At 31.3% G+C, this 15678-nt stretch overlaps 1 protein-coding gene across 1 annotated transcript; it reads right to left on the minus strand.

Annotated features, from left to right (window-relative positions):
- Positions 1-232: 232 nt before the first annotated feature.
- Positions 233-6930, minus strand: LOC133691101 (sodium/calcium exchanger NCL2-like). The gene is made up of 9 exons (XM_062111836.1): positions 6385-6930; positions 5069-5269; positions 4338-4519; positions 3104-3249; positions 2729-2993; positions 2441-2586; positions 2070-2328; positions 1490-1789; positions 233-567 (listed from the first exon to the last, which is right to left on the minus strand). Exons 1-9 carry the CDS (start codon positions 6785-6787, stop codon positions 319-321), a joined length of 2151 nt encoding a protein of 716 aa, XP_061967820.1. The 5' UTR covers positions 6788-6930; the 3' UTR covers positions 233-318.
- Between the last annotated feature and the right edge of the window lie 8748 nt (positions 6931-15678).

Consider the following 15678-nt stretch of genomic DNA (forward strand, 5'->3'; position numbering starts at 1 on the left):
ATCAGGCTGGGTCGGCCGATTTGGATTGGCTGGGTTAAATCCAGCCAAAAAAAAAAGAAAAATAGGAATTTTTGAGGCCTAGATGGGTCTGGTCCCAGGCCTATACAGCCCAAATAAAATTAAGCAGTAATGCCCAACTTTTAGGTAGAACAAATGAAATTGTTTGTATAAACTAAAAAGATGAGTAATGTTTTTTAAAGATGAGTAATGTTTTTTAAAGATGAATAATGTATTTGGAATAAATCAGTAGGACTAATATAATTAAACTTGTGGTCTATGTGAAATCCAAGAGTCTTTTTAAAAATTCTCTGACTTGATCTAAACATGATCAAGAACATTGTTGAAAACATAAACAAGAAACAGAGAAAATGGATACAAGAGGAATGCCATGAATGATGTCCATAATGGGAAATCAGAGCGAAAGCTTACGGCGAGACTCATCATAACACAAGTAATTAGCACAACCAGTACTTCAGCGGAGAATTCCCATGTCAATCCACGAGCATAAATTAGAAATAGAAGAACAGAACAGCCAAGAATATTGTTCATGAACACCCCACCATAAATCTGCATGTTGAACAAATCAGGTTATAATTTTATTTATATTTGTGTTTTAAAAGTGTTTTTGAAAAAAATTAAATTTTTTTATTTTTTACTTCAAATTAATATTTTTTTGTGTTTTCAGATTATTTTAATGTGTTAATATCAAAAATAATTTTTTAAAAATAAAAATGCATTATTTTAATGCATTTCTGAGTGAAAAATACTTTAAAAAACAACCGCAAATACACTCTATATATTACTTATGCTAATAGTCATGTTTATCAAAGAATCATTTTAATCTAAAAATTTAAATTATAAAATAAAATTTTAAGAATAATTTTTTATATTATTCTTTAAGAATATCTATCAATTACGGAAAAAAAAGTCTTATTTTATGCCTAATGTAATTCAGTACATAGGTCTCACGATGATATATATATATATATATATATATATATATATATATATGAATTACAAAATTTTATGCTTATAGAAATGCCATAAACTACAATTTTAAAAATCTTAACTCCCTCCTTTTTTCAAAATTTCACCAAATTTTTTGTTTTTTCTTTTATATACAATATATTTATCTCTTTTACTTAAACACCTTTTCTCATTCTTCTCGGTTCTCACTTTCTCACAAATTCTTTTCTCTCTATCCGTCACTCAAACACATTCTCTTCGTCTACCTCTCTCCTTCCAGCTCTTCTCCATTCAACTTCAACTTATTCTATTTCCTCTTGTAACTTGTATTTTATTTCATTCTCCCCCTCACTTCCATTCAATATATTGTATTTTATTTCTTTCTATTACATTTTACTCTCATTAATTAAGTTTTTTTTAAAATGGATTATCTAAAAATCAATTAAAAATGTTTACATTTCCTCTTCATTAGACCTCAAAATGAAAAAAGAAAAGAAAAATTAAGGCGAGTCCAACGACAAACCTCGGAAAATGTCAAGGAAGTGGTTATAGACTTCTTACGACAGGCAGTCGTGATAGCTGAAGTGGCTGCTCTTGCGTTGGTTGCGAGTGGAGCTAACACAAAGGAGACAAAAAAAGATGGTATCCCTGCATCCTCGGAGAAATTCTGAACACTCTGTGTCAGCGGCTCTGCTAGCACTGATAATATAGCTGCTCCAAGCACCATAGACATTATAGCCTTAAACCAAGCCCATGATGATTTGTCTACAGCATTGGTTTTTTCATCCTTCAATAACTTATCCACTTCTTCCCAGGGCGTTCTCTACACATTAATCCATTTTTATAGCTTTATTACTACCTAAATCACAGTTAATTAACAAAGCAGCTCCGTTTACATATTTTTTGATTTATTCAGAATACTTTAATTTGTTGTATTTGTCATCATGATTAATATTGCATTTCTTTTCTTAATAGATCACGACTTCAGCGAAAATATCTCTCGTATTTAATATTAGAAATATTTCTCGTGTCATCATATAGATCACGACTTCACGAATTCTTAAGGTATTGATGATATTTCCCAACAACAAGAATGGACTTACTCGATTGTTACCATCTTGGGACCGACTTGATACAGGAGTTACATTTTCGGACGTGTTATTCAACCACCTTACAATTCCCTCGGCGAACTCCTTCTCATCGATCATTTGATCTCCGCTCGTGTCAAGTGCTTCCATGATTTTTTCAGCTGCTTCATCTACATCCCAAGAGATCTTACCAATCTCAATCTTTTTCATTAGTTCTTTTAACTCATCTTTTGATATGCAATTATCTGCATCACGATCAATTTCTTCAAACAACCTATTACAAAATACAATCAAGTGATATATATATTCTCGAGCAACTCAAAAGAACAGATTCACTTCTTGGGATTATGCATGCTAATATATGAGGGGGGACATGGTGGCCTAACCTTCTAATAGTAGGTGAATCCGGAGTACCATCTTCTTTGATTAGGTTTCCTAAAGCAACGCTCTGTAGATGACTCACGATTTCTGACATGAGATTTCTCTTCATCTCACGTTCTTTTCTTTTACTTTCTACGAACGGATGAAAAACCTAAGCAAAACATTTAAAGATGTTAGAATAAATCAAATAAAAGATACAACTCAAAATTAATTTAAAACCAGCAATAATTTCGTGCCATCCATGATAGAAGAGGAATAATTCCTCCTACTTACTTAACATATGCACTAAATACCTGATCAATCCTCTTCAAGGAGTTAATTGTGAAGTATCGCTTCTCCATAGCATACTTTGTCTCTTCAAGCCATTTTGTAAGAGTATGGACAAATTCTTCCTTAGTTATTTTCTTATCATCATTCAGATCTAATACTTTGATTAATTCTTCTGATGCGCTGTCTTTATTGATATTCATTCCTGTAGACTTTATGTCGAGCAGAAGTTTCCTCACTTCAGAGGGCGATATACAGTCATCACCATCTTCATCTATTTCCTCAAACAGTCTGCAAAAAAGAATTTACATCTCCCTTTTCTTCTTTTCTTTTTTCTTTAAAAATGCATAGCATGCATAAAGTATACTATTGATGTATGAGGTGTCATAAATCGAACTAACCTCTGTATAGCATTTATATTTGGAGCCCCATCTCCTGTCAGAATTATCCCTAAAGCACGTTCTTGCAAAAGTTGCAGAATTCTTAAAAGACCTTCATTATATTTTACATATTCCAGTGTTCTCTTTTGAATCCACGGTTCGAAGATCTGTGCACAAATTATGCAGACAAAATATCTGAGTTCGACCAATAAATATTAATCACAATATTTAAAACCGAGGTCCTAGCTACCCCTTGTAACTGCATTTTCATTTTAGTCTAAGGTAGCTATATTATCATTACTTTGAGCAATACTTTCGACCGGGGAAAATAATTGGGATTAATCTTATATTTGGTGCACTCGTATTTTTTTTTTATTAATGTGGATATTCAGGTCAGTTTATGCGTACCTCGATTAGTCTTACAGACCCTGAAGTTAACGACCATGTAAGCCTACAGTGACCATCATTGAAGTTAACAACCATCTAAGTTTCTAGTAACCATCATATTAGTAACCACAAGGCTCGAACCTGAGACAATAAGAGAAATAAATCTCTTGGTCCCAAGTTCTTACCACTAAACCACCTACTAAATTGTCAAGAAATGACATTAAATTGGAAGGAAATTATATGAAAAGACCAAATAAAAAGCATTATAGAATAAATGGACCTACCAAATTAAAAACAAAGTTATATTAAGTGTATGATTGATATTGTGGTGTTAAATGTTTTTTCTTCTAATAGCATTTTTTAATTAAAAATAAATTAAATTGATGTTTTTTTTTTAAATTTTCATTTTTAATATTAATCTATTAAAATCATCAAAAAATAATTACAAATATTAATTTAATAATTTTTTAAGCAGGCTATAAAACATTGCCAAGGGTAATATACAAAAATATGCAAACAATATTGCTAAAATAATAGTTGATTCAATGATTCTACTTATTGTTAGTATTAGAATACATTTATTATAGAGTAAAATATAGCTTAATTTAATAGAAAGAAAAATAATCAAATTGTAATAATATATATGCTGATAAAGTTAGTTTAAATGTCATTAATTAATGAATCATGAACAATACGACTACATGAAATGACATTGCATGATATAGTTACAGCGAATATTTCTTTGAAAATACCAATAAAAGTAAGAAAATCTGCCCCAACAAATCAATTTTATGGATATGAACAACAAATTCAAGACTAAAAATTAAAGAAAAGAATATTTATAAAAAAAGGAGAGACATGTGGGTACCTGATAGAAGAAATATATCGACAGAGAAGCCACTGAAACAACAAGAGAGATCAATACCGTCAAGTATTCCCCAGAATTTGAGTTGAAAACTTTTGGGATTTGCAAAATAAGAAATGGTATGACAGAGAGACCCATAATCCTTGCTGTGTAGCTCGTCTCCAAATCCGTAGTGACTCTAAACTCTATGAAGATTACAAAAGAAAACAAGAAGAGTAAAATGCATCAGCTGGCAATCTTCTTGTTAGTCCTGGAGTTTAAATTGAAGTTTTTGCCTTAATTTTTAGTCCTGGAGTTTTTCGGTGAATATTAAAATATTCTAGCCTTATATTTGATTTAGATTTTGTTAGGCTGAGATGTATAACAATTTGTAAATTCACAGGTAAAACTTATGTTTTTTCTAGCCATATATGTTTTTTAATTTCTAGGTATGGATTTTGTAAATTCTAGCCTTATGTTTAAGAATTATTATTTTTTTCTGATTATTTATTTTCCATTTTAAATAATAATTAATAAATATTTTTCATTTAAATAAAAAGACTCTCCTTTGAAAATTAAATTACAACGAAAAAATAAAATAATTATTATTTAAAAACGACTTATTTTAATTCTTTATTGTTTTCTGTTGATTTATTTTTCATTCTTAAATAACAATTCTTTTTTGTTATTTTTAATCTCTAAAAACGACTCTTCTTTGAGAACTTAATAATGAATAAAAGAGAGGACGCACGCACCAGTCAACCAGGAGAATAATCTTGAGCTTGAACCATTGGAAATGGTTGGCTCTGAAATACTTGAAGACGAGTGAACGCTGCCAGCGATAACACAGGTGCCCCACAGTATTGTGAGAAGCAAAATAGATGTTCCTGCGAGGAGTCCGACTCCCGTAGACACGGACTCTTGAGCAACTTCTCTTGTGTTCAATAATCCAGATGCTGCCATTTATTTTAAGAGAATATTTACATATATAATATAAAAGAGTTAAAATACATATATATTCTCTTAGTTAAACCATATATTCTCCCAATAACCCAACACGGCTGGCTGGGTTGCTTCAAACCATATCCAAGTTGATATGGAACACAGCTCTCAAGTCCTTTAATTTCTTATCTGGTCTAGCCGCCTCTATCTTGAATATTTCCATGACGTGCAAATACTTGTTCCCCACCCTCCAATTCCTCATCCTACAAGTTTCCAATATTTCTCTTTCCCAATTCTTATATAAAAAATATATTTTATAAAGAAGAAGAAAAAAAGATATGGAATCCAACATATATATATATCAACAAAAAAATTAACTCAAATAATTAATACAGAAAAAAATATTGCAGCATACAATGATTAAAAACATGCGCTTTAATTTCTAGTAGGATAAGAATGTGTTTAAGAGTCTGGCAATGATTGTTTTTTAAAGTGTTTTTTATTTTAAAATGTACTAAAATAATAATTGTTTTATATCAGTATATTAAAATTATCTAAAAATACTAAAAAAAATTTAATTTAAAGTAAAGAAAAAAAACTTAAATTTTTTCAAAAATAATTTTGAAAAAAAAAAACTCCAAGTTAGAGAAAGCATGTCAGCTTTCAAGCTAAGTTTAATTTTTTTTTTCTTTATTTTTTGTTAGAAGGAGAGTTCAACTCAAGATTTTTGAAAAAGAATAATAAAGAAAAGACACGCATTAATATCAATATTTAAACCACAACTTATTATAACTTATAAACTAAATTGATTGCATGACAAATGATAGCTCCCCGATATTGATTTTATCATTTACGTTTGTGTGTGATGCAAACCATTAATTTGGATCCGAACTGTTTCAGCAATTAATTCAAGCTTCGAAAACTCCGACTTCATTTGATATTGATGATAGCATTTACCAGCAAGCTGGAACCAGTATAAGAAGTTGGCAAATTAAACTCATCTGAAAAGCATCTTAATTTATAGTTGATCGATCACGCTGTTTCCGAAGAAGACAGTGTATAATTTCTAAGAGAGAACAAGTGATTTAAGGTGATAATTAGAAAATAAACAGAAAATAAAAGAGCATACCTAGAAGTATCAAGGACTCAGGAAGGGCTCCAAGAACTTGGAATGCACTGGCACCGAAGACACCAGGTCCAAGAATCCTGAGAATCTTCTCACCTCCAGAGGCCAAGTAGCCCTCTCCATGAAACAACATATATTCATACACTGCAATTAGAAAGAGATGCCCAAAAATATTACTGGAGCACGGCAAGAAGCCATACAATTGCTCACACTTCTCTTCAGAGCAAGAATCCATTCCTTTGAGAAGTAGAATGGAAGATTGGTTTTCTTGGACATCATTGATGCCATCTGAAACCAGTAATTCAACAGAGCTGTGTGCCAGAGAGCGGCCTTTAACGTTTATACGAACTGTTAAAAGAAGAAAAAGTATAAAACATACTGTTTTTGAGATAAGCCTCATTTCCATGGTGCCTAACTAGCTGCACAAATCTTTGGAGGTTAAATATGAAAGTTTAAAGGCCTGTGTGTTAGCTTAATTATGGGGCTTGAAATTGTCATGTATGTGGAGATTTTTCTCTGCTGATGAAGTCTGCTGTGAAGTCAATGTTTGATTATCTAATTAATTTGTGGCTGGTAACATATAAACCATATCAAATTCGGGAAAATAAAATAAAATCCAAGTAGGTATTTTCTGACTTTAATTTATCTGCATCACAGTATAGTAGAAATACGGTTTCTTGTACTCCACTTAATTGTATTATATATTTTTAGAAAAAAATGGTTTTCCCATTATATGTAAATTATATACAAAAACTAAAAGTCATCCTTATGAGTCAAGACACATTTCATTACTCATTGAAATAGTGAAATAACGTTTTTTCCTTTCAAAAAAAAAAAACTAGTAAAGTTTGCAATTGAGGTAAAAAATCATCTTTTTAAGAGAATATATTGGGTATTACAAGATTGATAAGGGATAAATTAATCTACGTATATTTTTTTAGCATAGAGAGAAATAATTTTTTACACTTAAAAGCAAAATAATATATAATTTTGATTCAAGGATTTTCTTGTTTTTTCAATATTATTTGCACAATAATTTATTACGTTGATACTCTTAAAAGTAAAAAACCATTAAACTTGCACAAGAGAACTGTTTTTCTTTTCATTTTTTAAGAACAATGAAGTTACAGAATTGCTTTTAAAATAAAAAAATAAGAATTGTTCTAAGGGTACTTTTGTCTCTTCCTTTTTTATTAATTATTATTTTGGGGTAGACATAGGGCCTGATTGGTAATTTTAAAAAATAAATATTACTAAAAAAAGCTTTTAATGTGTGCATGCATTAGCACGTGGCTCCCCCACTTTATTGACCCGACTTTTCAAACCCAAAATTGATGGATTTTTTTTCCTCTCCAGTTCTGGATGTTTTTCAGCATATCATTCTACAAATTTATAATTGCATTGCATTCATTAATAAGGCACAATCCACGTAGGGTAACGTAAATCAACATTCCCATAAAATACACATGCTCATAATATTATATTTTCATATCATAGGTTTACATTACATCATATTGACATACTCATAAATTTACATTTCTGTTTTAGTCTTGTTATCATCACGAGTTCATACAAGAGTGCCAAACATTCAGTATAACACAACAATAGACCCTTCGTATTACTCATCCAACCATTCATGATAGTTAATGTTCAATATAATACAACAACAGATCCCTTGTAATACTTGTACAAAAATTCACAACAATTTAGCGCTATGTATAACATAATAATAGATCCTTCGTAAATCTCATAAAAACATTCGTGATAAATAACCTTCAACATAATACAATGACAGATCCTTTGTAATACTCATACAACCATTCGTGACAATTAACATTCAGTATAATACAATGGTAGATCTTTCGTAATACTCAAACAATTATTCGTGACAATTAACATTCAGTATAATACAATGATAGATCCTTTGTAATACTTATACAACTATTCGTAATAGTTTAACATTCCATATAGCACAACAATAGATCCTTTGTAATAAATTCACTTCAGAATCTAACGTTACGCTTAAAGAGGGATGGAAATCACCTACTTGTTGCTCCCGCGATGTACTAATCTGGTTGAAGGTTCAATTCCGGTCGCACCACCTGATACATCAAATGATTATAAGTCAGCACATTTGCATTCGACAAACATATAACTCATTGCCATACTTATTTCAAAATCCACATGTTCACATTCTAGTATTCCACTCATTATACAATTATACAATGAAATCGTCACAAGCATTAAGTCATTTCTGACATGAAAATCATTAGCGGTTAAGCTGCTGCTGCCATAGAAAGTCATCAGCGAAAACTGGATCGATGGTGACATATAATTCACCAGCATAAACTGATTTGCTGATTACATAAGAAATTGAGCAGCAAAACTAATTCGCTGGTTACACAGAATTCAACAGCGAAAACTAATTCACTGGTTACACAGAATTCAGCAGTAAAACTGATTTGCTGCAGCCTACACAATTCGACAGCGAAAGCTGATTCGCTACAATAACACAATTTCGACAGCGAATGCTGATTCATTGTAGACAACACAGTTTTGGCAGCAAACACTGATTCGCTGTAGACAACACAATTTCGACAACAAAAATTGATTCGCTGCAGACAACATGATTCAACAACGAAAACCCATTTGCTACAGACAACACGATTTTGCATCGAAAAGTGATTTGCTGCAGACATCACAATTTCGGTAGCGAATGCTGATTCACATCACAATTTTGGTAGCGAATGCTGATTCGCTGTAGACAACATAATTTTGGCAGTGAAAACTGATTCGCTGCAGATAACATGATTTTAGCAACGAATAACATGATTCAGGAGCAAAAATTGATTCGCTGTAGACACCATGTTTCAAAAGTGAATGCTGATTTGTTACATACAACACAATTTCAACAGTGAACATTGATTTGCTACAAACACCATAATTTGATAGTGAACGCTGATTTTCTGCAAACATTATAATTTGGCAGTGAAAACCTGATTCACTGTAGACACCACAATTCAACAGCGAAAACTGATTCACTGCAAACACTACAATTCAGCAGCGAACGTTGATTCGCTGGAGACAACACAATTTGGTAGTGAAAATTGATTCGCTGCAGACACTATAATCGGTAGCAAACCCCTGATTCGCTACAGACAGCACAATTCGACAATGAACACTAATTAGCTGCAGACAACATAATTCAGCAACAAACACCTGCTTCGTTGCAGACAACACAAATCGACAGGAAACATCCACATACATTTCGGTTCTAGCTCAAAGTTTGTTATTAAAATCCAGAAGAATCACATAATTTCAAGCATGAACAACCATATGTAATTCAATTCCAGCATACAATATGTTCTTGTTATCCAATAGAATCATATAATTTTAAGTAGGAACATCAACATGAATTTCAGTTCCAGCATAAAATTTGTTCTTAAAATCCAGCAGAATCACACACTTCATGCATTGCATCATTTCTTCAGACCTTTCATGTAAGTTCTTCCATCATGTGAGAAAAACCAAAGCATCATGCATTTCATCACACATTTACATGTTGTTCAACCTCACTATGGTCAGTTATCCCTCTAAGTTTATGCATTCAAAATTTATTCATTTCTTTTGTTAAATGGTCTGGAACTAGGTCCCCCAAATCAACCTTGTTTTTGTCTCTCTTTCTAGATTAGATTTCCTTAACAACTGGTGTAAGGATCCTAGGCCATTTGCTTAGGGTTTTCTTCTCCCTTTTCAGTCCTAAAGTCACAAGAATAATGGAGAAGGGTTCTGGTTTATACCTCATGGCTTTTGAACAGGTTCCAAGTGTAGTTTTAAAGGTATCTCTTTCTTTTTCTTTTTGGTTTTCTCTTCTTTTTTTCTGCAGCTTGGCCAACCTGCTACACCCTTTCTCCTTCCATTAATTCATTCACTAACCTCACTCTCTAGGTTTCCTTTAGCTCACACATTTAATGGAGGGGGCATGTAACTGGATTGGGTTCTGATTTTTATGGAGAAGAGGTAGAGGAGCAAGAGCATGCAACTGGTCTTTATGAAGAGGAAGGGTCACCCTTTCTCTCTCCTTGTATTTATAACCCCCTATAAGTGTGCTGGGGGTGTTTAGGGGCTGTTCTACCTTATCCTTGTCCCTCTTTTAGGTTATTTTGGGTTGGTTTCTATTCCAATTCTCCCCTAGGATAGGCTGATCCAACACTAATTTTTGTTGGGTTTTTAGTGTCACTGCCGATTCAGAAATCGACAGCAAAACTGTGCCACTGTCGATTTAGAAATCGATAGTTTAAAACTATGACGTTGCTGATTTAGAAATCAGCAGCCGAAAACTGTGACACTGCTGATTCAGAAATTGGTAGGCAAACTGTGTTGCTGCTAGTTCAGAAATTAACACCGAAGAATTGTGTCGCTGTCAATTCAGAAATTAGCAACGATGAACTGTGTCACTGCCGATTCAGAAATCGACATCAATGGTGGAGTCTTTCCAGCTTTAATTTACCCTTTTTTTAGGTGTTTACACTCACGCTCTTTGAGCTGTACCTGCAAGGCCATCCAATTACCAAAATTAGCCATTCATAATGGCGTTTGGAGTGACACGTCGTCCTCTTTGCTTTTGTAAGACAGGTGTTCACAATGACGGTGCAGTTGGGCTCTCGAGACAATTTTAGCCCCCATACTTCTGATTACTTTTGTTTTGCTTTTAATGCTTTTTGAAGTTTTTTTTTTAAATTCCATCCTCTCATTAAGTTTTTTTAATCCAACTTGAACCTCATTCTTTTGATTGCTTTTTGGTCCTCATTCTTTTGATTGCTATTTTGTTATCATTTTCTTAATTTTTTTCTTCAATTTTTTCCTTTAACATTTTACTTTATTTAATTTCTTTATCAAATTTTGGTCATTCTTTTTTTGATTGCTATTTTTTAATCATTTTCTTAATTTATTTTGTTTTTCAATTTAATCCCTAATTATTTTCTCTCACTTGGTTTTATATCAGATTTTTTTCTTATTGTTTTGATTGCTATTTGTTTTGTTTTTATTTTTTTTTATGATTGGAAAATTTACTTCGTGATTTTTTCATGTTTGTCTTTTGACAAAGAATCTCAACCTTATAACCCGTGTTACTAGTTTTGAATATTAGCTTGATTTAAGTTAGGTTTTAGTCCCTTTATTTTTTTTTCAATTTCATCATTTGACATTGAGTTATTGAGCCTTGAGCTTTTTTTTTTATTTCACTTCTTTTTGTGAGTGTATCCTAATCTTATATCTCGGGTGGTGAGTTAGTCGAGTTAACTTAGGCTGACTCGAGTTTTTTTCTTGAACTTTTTTATTAATTTTTTTTTCAATTTAATCATTTGATGTTAAATTATTGATCCTTGAACTTTGTGATTTCTCTGCTTTTATTTTCATGGTGTCATCTTGAATGTGGGTAATCAAGTTAACCCGAGTTAATTCAGATTTTTTATTCAGCATTTTATATTTAACTTTGGTTATTTTTTTTTAAAATATAATTTTTTAATTTCAATCTCATATCACAGATGACAGGTTGAACATGTTAACCCGTGTTAATTCGTTTTGTTTATAATGTTATGTTTTTTGAAATTGATTTTTCTTTCAATTCATCCTTTGAAATTAGATTATTAGGCCGTGAGCACTATGATTTTTTTTTGTTTTCCTTTTTATGAGGTTATCTTGATCTCATATCATTTCAGTTAACCCGTGTTGACTCCAATTATCATCACCTGGACATCTTTTTCTTACATTAGGAAAAAATTGACCCGGTCTCTAGCATAACACGGGCACCTATCTAGCATTGTCTAAAACTATTAAGGATGAATGTGAAATAAATTGATTAATTTCTTTATTTTTTACCAGATTCATTAATTACGAAAATTTAATGAATTGTTATTGGAAGTTAATTCTAGTTAATCATGAATTAATTTAGTTCCATTGAATCTTCTCAGTTTCTTTAATTTTATAAATTCAATGGATTATAATTAAGTAATTCCAATTAATCTTGAATTAATTCTACATATAAATAGGAGTTGATGGACTTTATTCTTATAAGTATTAGTAGGAGAATAAAAGAAGAAATCAAATAGAAAATTTCTACTCTCCCTTTTTTGCTTTTATACTTAACTTCTTCTAGTTTTAGGTTTCATTGCTATAGTGAAAAAGAACTGAGTAAGTTTTCTAATTCATAGGTTTTGATTGAAATTTTATCATTTTAAGGTATTGTTATTGAAATTGTGTAGAAGGACTCTATTTGTAGGAGTAGTAGTACGAGCAACAAAGAAGAAATCATATAGAAAATTTATACTCTATACCTTTTTTGCTCCTGTATTCTCTTTTCTTTAACTTTAGGTTATGTTACTGTAGATGAAAATTTTGAACGAGTTTTCTAGTTCATAGGCTTTGATTAGAAGTGCATTCTTTAGAGGTATTGTTGTTGAAATCTTGAAAGGAAAATTGCACTAAGATCATATACGGCTATTGACAGACAATTTATCCTTAAAGACATAGGGTACAATATTTAGCAACAACTTTCTTCTTTATCTATTTTTTATATTTGAAATTCTACAATTCTACAAATAAGTAGTTTATATATTTATATATCCTTAAAGACGAGTTTTCTTCTTTATCTTTTCTTGAATATTTTGTTCATATTTTATATTATCTTATAAATTTATAACTTTTTTACTATATAATTTTCTAAAAATCTTAAAGTTAAATCCCCTTTATCTTAATTGTTTAGTTTATTTATATATTTGCTTGCCCATTTTTTTTATTGAATAATTTGATTTCTTAAAATAATCAAAATTTTATTATTATGAAAGAAAAATATGAATTCTGCTAAAAAGAATATTGTTGTTTTGCTAGATGTTGCTACAATAATCATTACTTTAGGGATTCCACCATCACCTTGTATGTTGTATAGTGAGAAAATATAAATATAAAAGATGTTTTTCTATTTGACCACCAATGAACTTTCAAAGTTCTTAACTAAAGATGGGCAAAGATATTAGATAAAGAATTTGATATCACTATTGCAGTGATTGTGGACTTGTGAATATATTGATTTTGAGTGCAAAAACTGAATCTTAAATAGAGTAGACAATACACTCTATGATGTATATCGTTCCATCAATAGTGCAAAGGCATTATGTGAAACTTTAGATATATAGTAGAAGGATGAAAATGTCACTATGAAAAAAATAGGTTCATATTCAACAAAATCCTTGACTTTAGGATGATCAATTGAAAGAATGCAATAAGTCAATTCCAGAATTTTAGCTCATCTTACATAACATTCATATCAAAAGAATGGTTTTTATTGAATATTTTTAAGTAGTTGCTACTACTGAAAATTTCTATCATCTTGGAAAGACTTCAAGAACTATCTTAAACTTAAGTGAAATAAGTGGGAGTTGAAGATCTTATTCTGGAGTTAATGATATAAAACAACAATAAGTTATCCAAGGAGAGAGCTATATTTTCTCAGTGGCTATCAAGGAAAATGTGATTGAACAAGAGATGAAGTCTCCCATAAAAACCAAAAGAAGAAGTTGTTAATGTATATGCTCTATAACCAATCAGTCAGTTACACACGACACTAACTTTGTTCATGCAAAATATATTTATTATTAATAATATTCATTTATGTTTGATGAGTCTAGAGTAAAGCTAAAGTTTTAAGGATAAAAATATTTTGTAAATAAAATTATAAAGTTTTTATAATTATAAGATTTCTATTTCATCAAATCATTGTTTTCACTACCAGAATTAATAGTTTTGCTAATGGAATTTTCTTTTGGTATGTATACTAACAATCCATCGATACAAAATTTATCGACATATTTACGGACAGAAACCATTCCTCGATAATCTCATTTTGATCGGCCTTTTTGTTAGTAATAAAAAAACACCGATGATTTTACAGACAAAAAATACGCGCAAAAAAAATCACCCGCTTTAATACACCGATGAAATTATTCCGTTGGTGATTGGTAATGGCATTTATTGTAATTTTATTCAACCCTCTGTAAAATACCGACGAAATTATTTTTGTTGGTGATGTAACAATGTTGTAGTGGCATATGAAAAAAGTTATTCCCCTCACCTCTGGCATATACCGACAGATTATGTTCGTCGTATATCCTTCTGTAAGAATTAAAAATATTAAAAAAAATGTTTTGAACAAAAAAAGAAAATAATTATAAAATTGTATAAAATTGAAATATGAAAAAATATTTCTTGAATAATATAAAATCCAATTATTGATTACAAATTTATATGTTCAAATAAAAATTAAACTAGAACAATGGCGACGCTGGAGGAGGAGGAGGAGGCTGGTCTTTCTAGAGACCATATGACCAAAAAAGGGGTGCACATGTACCACCCATCTATGATCTCATGTCCATGACCATTTGGTGGAGTTGTTCATAATCCACCGAGAGTTGCTCATATTATTCGGTGAAATGAGTTGTATGTTGTTGCAAGGCTACAAACTCCTGGGATTGGGTGCTAGATACCAATTGTGAGCTCCCAAAGGTTGACACACTACGTGCCGCCTGCAAGTTCTCGATTGTAGTGTTGAGAGTTTGTATACCTGATTTTTATCGGGTCCACCAGATGATCCTACCTCCATCCACAAATTCCGATCGAAATTTAGATGGGTCGAAGGATCATCCCCATATCTCTACCTCAACCAGTTGTTATATGTCTCATGAAAATAAAAAAACTAAAATCATCAAATGCAATTCAAGAAAACAATAACTTATGAAAGAAAATGGTTTAACGAACATACCACTAATTGTTGAGCATGGTAGTCGATGAACTGTTGCACCCCCTTTTGATGGTCTTCACTCTACACACTCGTTTCCACAAAAAGCTTTATTGGTCTCGGTTCACGTCCAGGAGCCGTAGCCTATAAGAAAAGTTTTTTTGCAAGTTAAATATATTTTGATGTAACCATATTATTCAATAGTTTCACCCACATCTACCTAATGTTTTGTCCATGTTTTATATATAAAATGCCTTGATATTCTTTGTTTTATGTTTTGAAGGCATTTTTGGATGAAAAGATGCAAAAAGGAGTAAATTGGAGGTAATTGGCAGATTTGATGTTCAGTCGATGTTTTGTGCAGAGCGTGAGTTCTAGAGATTGAAATGAAGTGATTCTAGTGGCACTAAAAAGCTAACATCCATACCTTTCTGGAAATGTAATGCAAGAAAAATAAAAGGAGAAAGATCATGGAAATCACATCCTGCAAAGTCAAATCTCGCATT

This window comes from Populus nigra, chromosome 1, assembly GCF_951802175.1.
Source record: "Populus nigra chromosome 1, ddPopNigr1.1, whole genome shotgun sequence".
Classification (NCBI taxonomy): domain Eukaryota; kingdom Viridiplantae; phylum Streptophyta; class Magnoliopsida; order Malpighiales; family Salicaceae; genus Populus; species Populus nigra.

What these genes read in the sequence shown, in the direction of transcription:
- LOC133691101 (XM_062111836.1), bottom strand. Translation starts at nt 6,787, where the DNA reads ATGGAAATGAGGCTTATCTCAAAAACAGTATGTTTTATACTTTTTCTT. An exon ending in TGAGTCCTTGATACTTCTAG is followed by an intron (nt 5,270 to 6,384) that starts GTATGCTCTTTT and finishes AATAAATGGCAG; the next exon opens with CATCTGGATTATTGAACACA. An exon ending in CGATATATTTCTTCTATCAG is followed by an intron (nt 3,250 to 4,337) that starts GTACCCACATGT and finishes ATTTGTGCACAG; the next exon opens with ATCTTCGAACCGTGGATTCA.